This window comes from Cygnus atratus, chromosome 2 (genome assembly GCF_013377495.2).
Source record: "Cygnus atratus isolate AKBS03 ecotype Queensland, Australia chromosome 2, CAtr_DNAZoo_HiC_assembly, whole genome shotgun sequence".
Classification (NCBI taxonomy): Eukaryota; Metazoa; Chordata; class Aves; order Anseriformes; family Anatidae; genus Cygnus; species Cygnus atratus.
In genome coordinates, this window is record NC_066363.1 from 96,447,327 (window position 1) to 96,462,563 (window position 15,237).

At 39.9% G+C, this 15,237-nt stretch overlaps 1 protein-coding gene across 1 annotated transcript in view; it reads left to right on the plus strand.

The window, feature by feature from the left end:
* The window catches only part of ERP44 (endoplasmic reticulum protein 44), a 55,424-nt gene that overhangs the window by 18,656 nt on the left and 21,531 nt on the right, over nucleotides 1-15,237 (plus strand). The window contains exons 2-4 of the mRNA XM_035550609.2: nucleotides 1,726-1,798; nucleotides 3,471-3,510; nucleotides 6,541-6,656. Of these exons, the coding sequence (XP_035406502.1) occupies nucleotides 1,726-1,798; nucleotides 3,471-3,510; nucleotides 6,541-6,656 (229 nt within the window). The remainder of the gene's footprint in view (nucleotides 1-1,725; nucleotides 1,799-3,470; nucleotides 3,511-6,540; nucleotides 6,657-15,237) is intronic.

Here is a 15,237-nt window from a genome sequence, read left to right on the forward strand (position 1 = left end):
CCATGGACCTTACAGCTCAACCACTAATGTTTGTACACAGTCATCTTAAAACCAGCCATTAGACATTTGTGTCCGGCAGACTTCAGGTGCCACGGCAAGACTGTGCAAATGCCTCCAGAGATCTTAAACTTGCATATAGTAACGTCCAGTTATCAGTGCTTTTCCCTTGCTAGGTGTTTTCTTCTACAGAAGCTGATGAGTTGTCAGGCTGTACGGTAAGATGGACTCTAGCTGCAACCCAGCAGCTTCTAGTTGGGAAATACGAAAGGATCAGTATCTTCACTGGCAAGCGTTTAGTGATCCACAGATCTGAAGGAATGGAAAATCATTGCTGGAAACCTCACCTACGTGCCGTGTACAATGATAGTTTCAGACTTATCGACAACGTCTCGCTGCAAAAGACTGCCTTAATTTTTTAAGCTGAATGTAATGAAAGAAGACATCCACCGCGTCTCGTGTTTTTGGGAAGTCAATGTTTGATATGCATTGGCAACAAATGCTGGAAAACTTGACGTTTGACATTGAGTTAGTCTTTTGATAAATTGTAGACAGTGTCAAAGGCAAGCGTGCCCTGGGGACTTGCTGCTTGTAATTGTTTCCTAAAGCTGTCATACCTGTACCTGGTCAGCCACTGGCATGGTTCTGGCATAGGAGAGGTATCGGGCTCTTCCATAAATACAGAGATCCTCGTATCACGATGCTCCAGCTTTTCTCGATGATGTGATTTGAATGTCATTTGTTTCCTGGTATTTTTTTCCCTTGGTGCCTTTGGTAAAACCAGCCGTCAGGTCTGCCTGTCTAGGCTTAAGCAGAGTTTCTTTGCAGCTAGCAAGACCAAACCTAAGGCTCTGCTCTCTACATGACTCCTTGACCTGTATGCCTATGTGTCAGTTTTCTACTGAAAACCTTCCTTTCCCTTTCCTATCACCCCTGCCAGCTGAAGGATCATAGGCCCATTGAAGAGCAGGTTGAAAGGCACCTCAGTGGAGCAGTCCAAGCCCTGGCCCTGCGTAGAGAAGGGCTGACTTTCTGGCCAGGGGTTGCTCAGGCATGAAACATTCATGTCCCGGTCAAGAGTTTGTATTGTCCTGCTCAAAAACTTGCACACCTATCTCTTCTGAAGTGAAAGTAAGGTGTAACTTGCTGAGATAGACCAGCAACTTTAACCCCTTTCTTCCCCCACTGCATTTTGAGGTGAAAGAGCTATGCCAATTGCAATGAAGATGAGAGTGTGCTTTTCCATGAAGCCGGGTGTTGCTGGAATAGTTGCATTAAGAACAATACACGAGTTGCTTCGTAACTGAATGATGTGCTGATGTGAGTTCTGCAGTTTTTATAAAGTCTGGGGTGTCTGTGCCAGTGACGTGCTGGGCCTGTGCACTTGTGCAAGATTGTTAGGTGGCTAAAATGTGGGTTTCGCCTCTTTCTTCAGAACGCAATCATGAGTGGAAATTTTTCTTAAAGGTACAAAATCTGCCTGTAATATTTGTGCCATCACAGTGAAGAATAATATGAAGAGAGTACCAGTTTTGCTTTAACTTTGTAAGAAAGTTTTATCTGTTTATTTGTGGCAGTGCTATCGTCTGAAATTCTTGGTCTGACTTGCAGTTATTTTTCCTGTTTCTTCCTCTCCAGCTTTTGAAGCACAGTGTTTAAAATCTTAGGTATGTTACTACTTTACTGTTGAAACATTGCATACCTTACTGGTTTGTTTTCTCTTTTTAGGTGTCTTGGCTTTTTAATCCAACAAGAAGTGAAATAACAAGTCTAGATAGTGGAAATATAGATGACATTTTAAGTGAGTACTTTGAATCTTTTTTTTACTTAATATGTCTACGGCCACTTATTGGTGAGAATCTTGCAATGTTATTAGATAAATATGTATACCCTAGCCTTGGAAATATGGATTGCAGTCTGCATAGAAGTTTTAAATACCTGTGATCAAAATTATCTGTCTGAACAAATGTATCACTTACCACATTGCTTCACTGTAATCTAAATGAGAGTTTGAAGTGGCTAAGAAAAATACCTGGTGTCTTGTTTGCAGATGGGAGCACTTGATTATATAACCAAAACCTGTCAAGAGAACATTTTAAGAGTTCTCAGAAAATAGCAGCAACTGAAACCCTTGCTGGTAGGCCTTAAGTGCCTTGCTTGTTCAGCTGTGCTTTTTCTGAGGTTAAGCATTGTCTTGATTTCTAGTGCCTCATAGGAAGGAGACAAATTAGTATTTCAATTACTGTCTTAAAGTTAAACCGATGTGTATTCCTTGTCTGAAACCTTTTTGCCTGAAAAGCATGCAATTTGCCTGTCTAGTTGTCTTCATATGAATGAAAAAAAGCAAAATCCCTTCTCTAGTACCCACCTACTACTTTAAATACTTCATAGCTTAGGGATAACCCTAAACTTCTCTGTGCCCTGAGTTTTCATTAATTTCCTGTTTACCACTTAGTTTCCTTGCTGATAATGAAAATCTTAAAGCCATACTTTTAGTACAAACTGTAGTTTTTTCCAGCCTTCTCAAAAAGTCCCTCTTCTAGCATGTTGTCTTTTACAGGCTGTTCTTAACGTCTTAATCTTTGCTTGTAGCTGCTTTGTAACTTTGTCAATAGTACAAATTTATCTAGCAACATTTCTGCTTTGTAAAGCTGTGTGACTGATGTTCTATAGTTCTAGCACTTGTCTCAATTTTTTTCAATATCTAGCCCATTACTAGTAATAAAAATCAGTTTACAGCATGGTTATTGTGCAAAGATCACAATTTATTACTGAGGAGTTTATTAAAGTGCGTGTTCTCCTAGTTCTGATATCTTTTCCTTTTTTTTTTTTTTGTATTTTAGAATGATGTATAGAGCATTATTTTGCAACCTTTTCATATATACGTATAGTATTTTTTTTTCAAGTGTCCCTTAGTATTGGGGAGGTTTGGGGTGTTGAAAATTTGTCACCTTTTGCCCTAGTATCCACCTTTTTAGCAAGTCAGGCAGTTTTAGATAGATCAGAGCAAGTTGCGCAGGCAACCTGCATGTTGTCATTCTTCTCACCTGAAGAGCTAACCCTTAACACTTCAGCTTTTAACTTTTTCTTCTAACACTTAAGAATACACCATATAATGCTTGAGAGATGCTAGAGTGCAGCTTCTGGGTTTGAGTGCTTTAATTGTAAATCAAGACTTACTTTTGGTCTCGTGTCATTTACTACTTTTGTGTCTTAAGAATTGACATCTTTAATATCTAATATATCAATAAAGTCAATAAAATACTTGACTGGAGGCCTCTTTCATCACTTTCCCACTTGCTATAGATTATATTTCAGATAAGATTTATCCTAGCAGTTTTCTAGTGGGCTGTGTGCTGAATAATCTAGAAATATTAGTTTTTACTGTTTGTATGCATATTGTTATAATCTTAGATTGAAGTGCTAAGTAGTTTGCCTCACAATGTGACATTCTTTTCTTCTTCCCTTCCCAGACAATGCAGATGTTGCTTTAGTTAATTTTTATGCTGATTGGTAAGTTACATAAGTATTTTCTTTTTTTCCCCGATGTTTAAACTTTTGCCTGTTGAAAACTGTCATGTTTGGCAATAGTATCGTAATTAAAGTTACAGTGGTATGTCACTTTCAAACTGGATCTTTTTTTTTTATTTGTTTGCTTTCATCTTGATTGCTTCGCCTTCTGCTGTTCTAACACCTTTTGTTTCATTCAGGGCCTCCATGAGAAAAAAAGGGTTCTGTGGCAGTAAGGAATAACACGTTATGTGATTGATGTGTGGTGGCTTTCTTGTTTGTTTGTTTTTCTCTTCTCACAGCAAGAGAAGTTTCATTAATTTTTTGGTCTCTTAACATATGCTAGTACCCAAAATATTCCACTTTTATTTTCCTTCAGCTTCGCTCCCATACATATGTGCTAGTGAACAAAAAGTCTGAAATTACATTAAAAATCAAATCCGTCTCTAATATGGAAGCCCTTCCAAGTGAGAAGTAGAGAATTGAGGGATGAAATCTGAGCAACTAGAAAAGGAAAGAGTTTGGGGTGAGGCATTATGAAAGACATACTTTGCTGGAACTGTTTAATTGGATTTTTTTTTTTAATTGCCTATAAAATTTGTTATTAGAATTAATTTAAGCACCCATGCCCTATTTTTTTAATTGTGTTAGAAGTAATTTTAAATGTTATGTTCCAGCATTAATACTTCTAAAGGAACCTTTAACAAGGGGGAAAACAGAAAAATATTCAGGGGAAATAGAATTTAACATGCAAATTAATATAGAAAATGAGGTCAGAGAAATAAATCACTTTCTTGTTTAAAGTAAATAGCTTTATAATGTAAACCAATATATAAACCAGAGTATTATTATACTTTAAATATTCTGCTTGCTGTTTTGCTTTGTGTGCACAAAATGTTGGCCATCAGAATCAAATATCATCTAAGGGGATTAAACTTCTAATTCCTTTCACCTCTTTGACATTCCACTGTATGTCTAAGCCTGTAGGTCCATATGGCCTAGAAGTAGCAAGCACACAATTTTAAAAGAAAAATTACCAGTTTGCCTTTACTGATAATTCATTTAGGCGATTCGTGTTAATTTAAATTAATTTTTAAAAGCGATTTTGAAAAATTAATACCCACTCTTTTCATATAGAATGAAATTCTCAGTGAAGAAGTTTTTAATGCCTTCATTTAAACTTTCCATAAAGATAAACGTTATACCAAACTAAATCAGTTTAATAACCTTTGTATATGCCTCTGTCATTTTATAGACTATTTTTATGTTCAATTAGTTTGCATCTGTTCATTTGGTACTGCAATTTCTATTGATATGAGGCACATTTAAACCAATAGAATTTTATGTAGAGAGATTGCATTCATTTACCAAGTAAATTGCGTGAGATTTCTTTCTTTATAATGATGGTACAACTAACTAGGTATAAGTAGTAATTAGCTCTGATATCTTACCTGTTCTGTTTAGAATTGTACATTAAAGGCTGTCCTTTAAAATAAATAAAACTTTTAATATGGTTATTTTCAGGCTGTGGTCTGCAGACCCCTCACAGATCATGGACTACTTCTTGGCTATCTTTAATAAAATCTTTTGAAAAGCAAACCTAATGAGAGTAATTCTAATACACTGAAATTTAGTATATGCCACTGAGAAAATAATGTTTGGATTTTGCAAAAGACAAATTGCGGGAAGCTATTTTAGAACTTGATCTAGCAAGATAACAGAAGTCTTATTTTAGGACCATGTTAGCACAGCCCCTGCTGCAGTCCCCGCTGTGGTCAGATCCTCTCTATAGCGGGCTTGCTTTCAATTGGAAGTTGTGTGTTCATTTTTAAGTTGATTCACTAGTTGATAACAAGCTATAAATTTAAACTATTGCAACCTTAATGATGATCGTTATATATAGGCATTCAGGGGTAACCCCCCTAATATTGTATACTGCCAACCTACGACATAAATAAATTGAATGAGAACAGATCAGTTTTGCTGATGTAGATACTCTGCTGTAAGAGTGGAGGACAATGAGGGACAAAGAAACACGTATATGCTACATAAATGTGTAACGTACAGTTGTGCTGGCCAGAGTCAGATTTGCCTTAGAAGATGAGCCTAAGCCCTGTTTGTATTTCCAGAGCAAAACCTGCCTCTACACTTGGAACATTTCCTGCTCTGGGCAGTGTTTCAGTGTGGGCTGGTTTATTGCAGGTTTGCTTTTAGATGCCGTGGTGCAAGGTCTCATGCTGACAACTTCCACAGTGCTGTTGCATGTCTTCAGTTGAAAATTCTGCGATGTGTTTAGAAGAACAGTTTATAAAGTTACTTTATTGACATATTAATAATGAACTTGCGCACTAGTGTTACCATAACCTCCCCAAAACCACCAAAACATCTGGGGCCTCTTTAATCTACCAACATCTACAGCCTTTTTCACGGTCGGAAAGACGATTTGCTTCAAAAGCTGACATGGCTGGAAGAAGGGTCCCATAGAATTTTTTTATTCATAGTGATCTATTAACAGTCTGTTTAAGTACTAGGCATAATTTCCATCAAATTCAAGCAATAAAATAATAAGCAACACTTCTGTTGTTGACCCATGTAAAGTTATCTCTTTGATATTTCTTGAAGGTGATTGTTGGTGAATATTTTAATCTCAACAGCCCAAGTCTTTTTACTAGATTTTTAAAACTCCTTCTCCACAGATAAGTCAGTTAGGAAAAACAAATTTTTAGAACAAGTTTTCTAAATAGAATGTATTTTATGAAGACTTACAATTGACTAATGTTGTTTCTTAAGCTAATAAAGCAGGGGGTTGCATCTTGAATTGTTTTTTTCCCCACCTGAGTTCTTGAAGTTACTTTTGAACCTATTTTTATCCAATCAGTTACTGGCATGATTATGTTTATTATATGTTTTGTTTGTTGTACAGCAGCTTTTCTTTCCTTTCTTTTTCTTTTTCCCTCAAATATTGAAATGTTCTGTGAGTCATCAACCAAAATATTTCAAGTTAATATTTTGAAATATTTTTCTTTTCCACAGGTGCCGCTTCAGCCAAATGCTGCATCCTATTTTTGAGGAAGCTTCTAATGTAATTAAGGAAGAATATCCAGATAAGAATCAAGTGGTGTTTGCTAGAGTAGACTGTGATCAGCACTGTAAGTAAATCCTGATGTAGTTTTTCTTTTTCCTGTGATATCCCACCAGTAGGCTATTCACGGAGTTGAAGTATAAAAAAAAAAAATACTAAAGAGCAATCTAAAGTGTAGTTAGTTGAACCTGACCCTACATTTAGCCCAGAGACAGTTGCTTGTACGTATCAGTGAATCTCTTCTTCCAAATTTCTCAAGTCAATCTCCAGTGCTGTTTTCTCATTTTATCCATAGACATGTATTTGCATGTTCAGAAGAAAGTCACATTTATTGAGAGGAAAAAAGGTCTGCGGTTGTAAGAATGAATTGGGTTATTGAGGAGTCAGAGAAGCGCTAGTACAGCACAACCAAGAAGCAGCAGCAGCAGCAATTGTCAGCATTGACAAGATGTTCTGCTCAGCTCTTCGCTCTGATTAAGAGTCTTGGTGGACTGCAAGCTGCTTTTTGCACTCCTGGTAGTAGAGTTGTCCTGAGCTGTTCTGCTTTGCTGTTTGTACACTTATTGATAAAAGGTAGCTTATTTTGATGTTCCTGTCCCCCTAATTACATGAAGAAGATAAGCTAGAATTTACTTATATTAATCCCAGAAGTTTTTTAATTTCCTAAAATAATCCTATAATAAGTAGAATGTAACGAACATCTGCTACCTACTGAAAAACAAAAGGATAGCACTGAGATTATTATGGTGTTTTTTATAGCGGAAGGTCTGCTTTACTGTTCTGTGCTTCTGGAAGAACAGCATTTGTTGGCATAGTTTCTTTACAGTAGCTTGTAATTCCCAAAGATTAGTAACAGCTGCAAATGGCCTCAAATCCCAGCAGAAATTCAGTTCTGATACTGATTGTAGTATTTGGTCTTTATGAAACTGTTGGTTTGTAAGAAGAATTACACCTGGAAATTTGAATTGCTCTTACTTTGTAGCATATCCCTGGGATTTACTATTGACCTAAAAGTTGTGTTTTAGTGCTGTGTTCCAAAAATGTGGAGAGAGAACCTTGTAGGACAAAAAAAGTCATTTGCATCTCTCTGAAAAGTAACTGATTCCATTTACTTATGCTTTTTTTTTTCCTGTTTTGGCGATCTAACTTTTTTTGTGTTTGAGGGGATTTTTCCCTAAATAAGAATTCTTGGCTTGAAATGTGTTTGTTCTCGCTTGCTGATTTGAAAGTCAGTAAGTCCAAATGAGCATCTTTCACTGACACCATTTCGTGCTCGATTTTGTATGCATACATGGAGGTGCGCAACAATAAGAGCACCTGTCTTGTGATCTTGAAAGAGATCTCAGGTATAAAAAATACATTTAAGGAAGCGAACAGGATCAACCAGGTATCTGAAGTGGAAAGTAAGCTGACTTTTCAGACTGTTAGGAGTGACCAAGGAGATTGTCTTGTCCCTTCCCAAAGGTCAGTAAGACCAATTTGTGACCGCAGGAAACCTAAATGCCACTGAGATACAGGATGCCTTTTAAAGCCTCAGCCGGGAAAGAGGCATGGTATTACTCACCTAAGGTGTAATATGAACGGTTTTGAAGCATTCGGCTGCCTTCCTATCTTGGAGCGTTAGGGACGTGTTGAAAAGAAAAGTTGATAGAAAAGTTTGAACATATATGTTCTTGAAGAACACTTACATTGTGCACACAGTTGTAGAATCTCTAAGCAGATCTCCTTTTGTGTAGAACAGCACATTTCTGTATCTGCCTGTAGCATTTCCAGAGCAGCTGCAGCAGACAGGGTGCCTGCCGTGTGCTGCACAGAATGTCCTTTAGTCTCCTGGACTTTTAAGTCCAAGAGGGTTTTGTTTGTTTGTGGTGGTTTGTTTCTTTTTTGCTTTCTCATTATAATGTTGTCTCTATCAAATGTATGTTTTCCTAAACTGCATTCTTGAACAGCCTTTTCTAGAATAATAGATTACTTACTTATTTTCTGGAGCCTGGAATACCTTTCCAGGTCTAAAATACTTGACCATGTTGTCAGCTTCTTTCTCTTTCACACACAATGTTGCTCTCTTCTGATTCCAAAAGCATAGCATTAAGTATTCAAGCTTTCCCTCCCTTAAAGTCAATTTCCAAGTAAGGCAATGAATTTTTTTTGGAGTAGTATATTAAAGGCAAAGTCTAACATGCAGTCTTTGCTGAAACTTTTCTATTGAGTTTTGTCTTTGTGTAGCTCCTGCAGTACATCTCAGAATAAGTGAATTACCCCTGGTCTTTTAACACTGCAGTTGTAGAAACTAAATGCAGTTGTAGCATATGTATTTTTATATCAGCTTATTAAGTGAGTTACTCTCACATACTTGAAATTGCTTCTGCATATTCTTCTGTATATATCCAATCACTTTCATCAGTGAATTTTTTATCAGAAAATAAACTGACTTGGCTTGGGGAAGGAGAGGGGATTAATGACAGTTTGATGTTTGGTTCACTCTTTTTTTCTTTTTAATTTATTTTCTTGCCCTTAATGTCCTGTGTTTAATGTGTTTAACAGTCTGGTTAGCTCATCTTTTCATAGAGTCAATGATATTGATAAGATATCAACTGAAATTTTTAATAAAATTCTCCCAGAAGACTGTAGTAAAATCAGCCTGTGTTGTTGAGGTTTATTCTTAAGATTTACATCAAACTCTTTACTTTGTTTCCTGTAGCTTTAGTTATTTCGGAACTCAGAAACAGTCTTTGAGCTGCTGGATTTAACCATGAGATGTTCTTGCCTTGGCAGTTATGTGCCTCAGAAAGCTGCTTTTTCCCCAAGTATTTGAAACCCTTTAGGGGCTTGTTACTTAATCTTCTCATATGGTCATTGAATTGAGCTGATCAGAGCCTGTTGGAGAGCTAAGGCCTGGATAGAGGAGGAGATGCTACAGCAGAGATTGTTTTCCTTCCCCTGGGGGTCGGTGCAGAGGGCTAAGTGGTATGAGACAGCCGAGCGTTGTGGTCCTCCTTTTTGTTACTGGAATACTGTGAGTTCTCTGTGTTTAGTATTTTTTGTCCTTCATTTAACAAGTAGATGAACGCATCTTTCGTTGCACGAACTGTAAAATGTGCAAATTAAAATGAAATCCTATCACGACAGACCGAGTCTCTTTTGCTAAGTAGCATTGCCTTTCTGAATTAAAATAGCAAAGGCCTATGTGTCATTCCTAGTTTCCAGTGTTTATTTGCTGGGTAGTAAGCAATGGTACATTTCATGGCACACGTTTATTGGGTGTATTCTAATGTATAAGTATTTTAACTTTATAATTTTAATGTATGTAATAAGTGATTGCTTTTTTTTTTTTTTGTAAGAAGGGTGGATGTTACTATAAAAACTGGCTTGGGCCCTTCTGTAGTAGTTTACATACTTTTTTCCTGTTTTAGCTTTATGTTTTTGGATGTGTCTATATATTTTAGCAACACTAAAAGGTATATGCCAACACTTTTGGAGGTTTTGTGCCTGCAGATTTCATACAGTTAGCAGTTCACTATGAAGATGATGTGTGAGAGATGGCAGATTATTTGCATTACAAATAGTCTGTTTCTTGAAACCAAGACTCGGCAGGGAACCCAAATAGCTGATGTCAGGCCACTCAAAAATAGCTTTCAAATGGTCAGCTAGGCATAGATACTTTCCATTTAATGCACTATTATTGAAGCACTCTGCAGGTCCCAACAGCTCACACCGGCTTCTGAGGGCAAAGCAAATTAAAGAGAATTATTGATGCACTGCCAAATGTTTGATGCTTAATGACAAAACCATCATTCTGTCTGCTCTTATAACCAATATAAAGATGTTTTTCTGGGAAGTGATAGTTAGGCCCCAATGTGATGAAATACAAATTCTAAATATTAACAGTCTATTAAGCCTCTGTATGTGTTATGGTTTACACCGCTTTATCAATATCATGCAAGATAATTATAACTGAAATGTGTGCGTTAAATCATTAATGTACACATTTTGCTCATTACACTGGTGTGAAACATACATTAAAGGTAAATCTGTTGAGGCAAGTGCTCTTGTTTGTTTCCAAGACTTTAACCTTTTATAGCTCATAAATACCTAAGCTTCTCTTCATTGTTTGATGTTCAAATCTTTGTTTTTTTTTCTGTTCAATTTAATAATACTTGGAATAGAGGTGCACATTTTTTTATAATGTAATACTTAGTTAAAGTGACCTTCCCTATAAAATTATAAATCTTTCTGCATATACATTATTAGGAAGGTTTTATTTTGTTGTTTTTGTTTATTTCTGAGTGGTGTGGGTTTTTTTGTTAACACAATGAAGCAGCAAAGTTAGAAACCTACTTAGTACTATGGATTTACTATATTTTTGTTTTCTTGTAAATAAGTGAATATTGCAATACAGAAGAACTCACGTTTCTGGAGGAAAGTTTGTATTATGAACAGTTTCTATGAATTCAAAATTAAGATTTCTGGGACAGGATTCTTATAAACTCAAATATATATGGGGGTTTAACACCTACTGTACTATTATTTTCTTTTACACAAAGGTTTCTGGCTTAAAAAAATAAAAACAAAAATAATAGCTGGTTTGAATCAGTCTTTGTGCTTTGAAATAAAACTCGCAAGTGGGATGTTGAGGTGCTTTGCTAGACAGACTTTTCTGGGAACTCCTATTCTTTTGAAGTATGTTAATGAACTGCTGATCTCTTTGGGTCTAGCTGTTCCTGTAGTGTGTGCTAATGTCCTAAAAATTATTTAGACTGCATACTGCTGTGCGGTTAAGCAAAATAACTTAGTGTCATGAGTTTGGGGGGTTTGTAAATGAAATTATATGAAACTGTAAACAAGCGTAAGTATTTTGTCGTGTTCCTGCCATTTCAGCTGGGGAAAAAATAATCAGTCTGAAAGTTATCTTTAGGTAAAAGAAAAGAGGTTGAGAGGTTGTTGATGGCTCTCCTCAGGAGAGCCATTTTGTTAGACTGTGGGAAAAGGTTATGGGATACCTACTGATGAGGCCCCGCTAAGAGAAGGCAAGGCTGTTGTGAATGCTCCTTTACAGCAGAAGGTGGTCTAGATTTGCTGTTTCCCAGCTTCTTACTGGCTGAGTTTGATGTAGATCATCGATTGTTTTTCTTGTACCTGTTTCGGGCCAACCTGCAAGTCACCAGTATTGCAGTCATTAGCATAAGATGCCCGGTTTAGATGGTCTCTCAAGGTATTTTCTAACTCTGCTTTATATGGATATTCCCAGGTCTTGTGAGTATGTGCAGGTGTCATGAGAGAAGTAATTTGGCAGGAGAGAATTACTAAGTGTTTCATAACACAGCATTAAGGTAAATGTAGTGCCACATCTGTGCAAGAGTAGCAGGCAGAAAGGCTGTTTTAAGTGAACTAGAACAAAGGGGGAAGAGCTTGAGAAATAACAAATACCCTAAGTTAAAATCACAGAATCACAGAATCGTCTAGGTTGGAAGAGACCTCCAAGATCATCTAGTCCAACCTCTGTCCTAACACTAACAAGACCTCCACTAAACCATATCACTAAGGGCTACATCTAAACGTCTTTTAAAGACCTCCAGGGATGGCGACTCAACCACTTCCCTGGGCAGCCCATTCCAATGCCTAACAACCCTTTCAGTAAAGAAGTTCTTCCTAATATCCAACCTAAACCTCCCCTGGCGCAACTTTAGCCCATTCCCCCTCGTCCTGTCACCAGGCACATGGGAGAATAGACCAACCCCCACCTCTCTACAGCCTCCTTTAAGGTACCCATAATAGAGAGCGATGAGGTCTCCCCTGAGCCTCCTCTTCTCCAGGCTAAACAACCCCAGCTCCCTCAGCCGCTCCTCGTAAGACTTGTTCTCCAGACCCCTCACCAGCTTGGTCGCCCTTCTCTGGACTCTCTCGAGCACCTCCATGTCCTTCCTGTAGCGAGGGGCCCAAAACTGAACACAGTACTGAAGGTGCGGCCTCACCAGAGCCGAGTACAGGGGGACAATCACCTCCCTAGACCTGCTGGCCACACTGCTTCTTATGCAAGCCAGGATGCTGTTGGCCTTCTTGGCCACCTGAGCACACTGCTGGCTCATATTCAGCTGACTATCAACCAGTACTCCCAGGTCCTTCTCTGCCAGGCAGCTTTCCAACCACTCATCTCCCAGCCTGTAGCGCTGCTTGGGGTTGTTGCGCCCCAGGTGCAGGACCCGGCACTTGGCCTTGTTGAACTTCATACAGTTGACCTCAGCCCATCGGTCCAGCCTATCCAGATCCTCCTGCAGAGCCTTCCTGCCCTCGAGCAGATCGACACACGCACCTAACTTGGTGTCATCTGCAAACTTACTGAGGGTGCACTCGATCCCCTCGTCCAGGTCATCGATAAAGATATTAAAGAGGACCGGCCCCAGCACTGAGTCCTGGGGGACTCCACTAGTAACCGGCCTCCAACTGGATTTGGCTCCATTCACCACAACTCTCTGGGCCCGGCCATCCAGCCAGTTTCTAACCCAGCGAAGCGTACGCCAGTCCAAGCCCCGAGCAGCCAGTTTCTTGAGGAGAATGTTGTGGGGAACGGTGTCAAAAGCCTTACTGAAGTCAAGGTAGACCACATCCACAGCCTTCCCCTCATCCACCAAGCGCGTCACTTGGTCATAGAAGGAGATCAGGTTCGTCAAGCAGGACCTACCTTTCATAAACCCATGCTGACTGGGCCTGATCGCCTGCTTGCCCTGCAAGTGCCGCGTGATGACATTCAAGATAATCTGCTCCATGAGCTTCCCTGGCACTGATGTCAAACTGACAGGCCTATAGTTCCCCAGGTCTACCCTCCGGCCCTTCTTGTAGATGGGCGTCACATTTGCTAGCTGCCAGTCGACTGGGACCTCTCCTGATAGCCAGGACTGCCAATAAATGATGGAAAGCAGCTTGGCCAGCTCCTCCGCCAGTTCGCTCAGTACCCTCGGGTGGATCCCATCCGGCCCCATCGACTTGCGTACATCCAAGTGCTGTAACAGGTCGCCAGCCATTTCCTCGTGGATAGTGAGGGCCACATCCTGCTCCCCATCCCCTTCCACCAGCTCAGGGTACCGGGTATCCAGAGAACAACTGGTCTTGCCGCTAAAGACTGAGGCAAAGAAGGCATTGAGTACCTCAGCCTTTTCCTCATCTTTTGTAACTAAGTTTCCCCTCGCATCCAGTAAAGGATGGAGATTCTCCTTAGTCCTCCTTTTTGTGTTGATGTATTTGTAAAAACGTTTTTTGTTATCTTTAACGGCAGTAGCCAGATTGAGCTCCAGATGAGCTTTGGCCTTTCTAATTTTGTCCCTGCACAGCCTCGCAACATCCTTATAGTCCTCCTGAGTAGCCCGCCCTCTTTTCCGAAGATTATAAACCCTCCTTTTTCTCCTAAGCTCGAGCCACGTTAACTCTCTGTTCAGCCAGGCCGGTCTAGTTCCGCGCCGGCTCGTCTTTGGGCACATGGGGACAGACCGCTCTTGAGCCATTAAGATTTCCTTCTTGAAGAGTGCCCAGCCTTCCTGGACTCCTCTGCCCTTCAGAACCTCCTCCCAAGGGACTCTGCCAACCAGTGTCCTGAACAGCTCAAAGTCAGCCCTCCGGAAGTCCAGGACAGCGGTTTTACTGGTCCCCTTCCTGACTTCGCCAAGAATAGAGAACTGAACCATTTCGTGGTCACTCTGCCCAAGACAGCTCCCGACCACCACATCTCCCACCAGTCCGTCACTGTTTGTGAACAGAAGGTCTAGCGGGGCACCTCCCCTGGTAGGCTCACTAACCAGCTGCGTCAGGAAGCTATCTTCCACGCTCTCCAGAAACCTCTTAGACTGCTTTCTCTGGGCTGTGTTGTACTTCCAGGATATGTCTGGGAAGTTGAAGTCGCCCACGAGAACAAGCGCTGACGATTTCGCGGCTTCTGCCAGCTGCCTGTAGAACTCCTCATCTGTCTCCTCATCCTGGTTCGGCGGTCTATAACAGACCCCCACCATGATGCTTGCCTTGTTGGCCTTCCCTCTGATCCTAACCCATAGAGACTCAACCTTATCATTCCCAGCCTCAAGTTCCTCAACATCAAAACACTCTCTAATATAGAGAGCCACACCACCACCCCTTCTGTGCTGCCTGTCCCTTCTGAAGAGCCTATAGCCAGACATTGCAGCACTCCAGTCATGAGAGTGGTCCCACCACGTTTCCGTGATGGCAACCAAGTCATAGCCTGCCTGCTGCACGATACCAGCCAAAGACAGATTTCAGTCTCTTCTGCAGTATGCCCTGACAAAGTAGCCCGAAGGACTTCAAGAGATGTGATTGATCTCAAGTGAGCAAGAAGAATACTCATTTAGTAGTAGTCTCTGCTTCCAATATATAGCTGAAAGAGCTTGCTGCCTTTAAGACAGAAGGTATTGTACAAGGGGTGAGGAAGAGCTAAGGTGGTCTGACACAGAAAGAGATCAGTGTAAGATGCAGCAAAGTCAAGCTAGCATACTGGTTTGTGCCAATATTGATACAGCTTTTGAGGCAAAGAAGGGATGCACCCTACACAACTCCTGTAACAGTCATCTAAAAATTAAGAAATGCAGTAGTTGGGTTTGTTCTAGTTCTTCAGACAACATGCAGAACCTCATTACAAAAAAGAGACA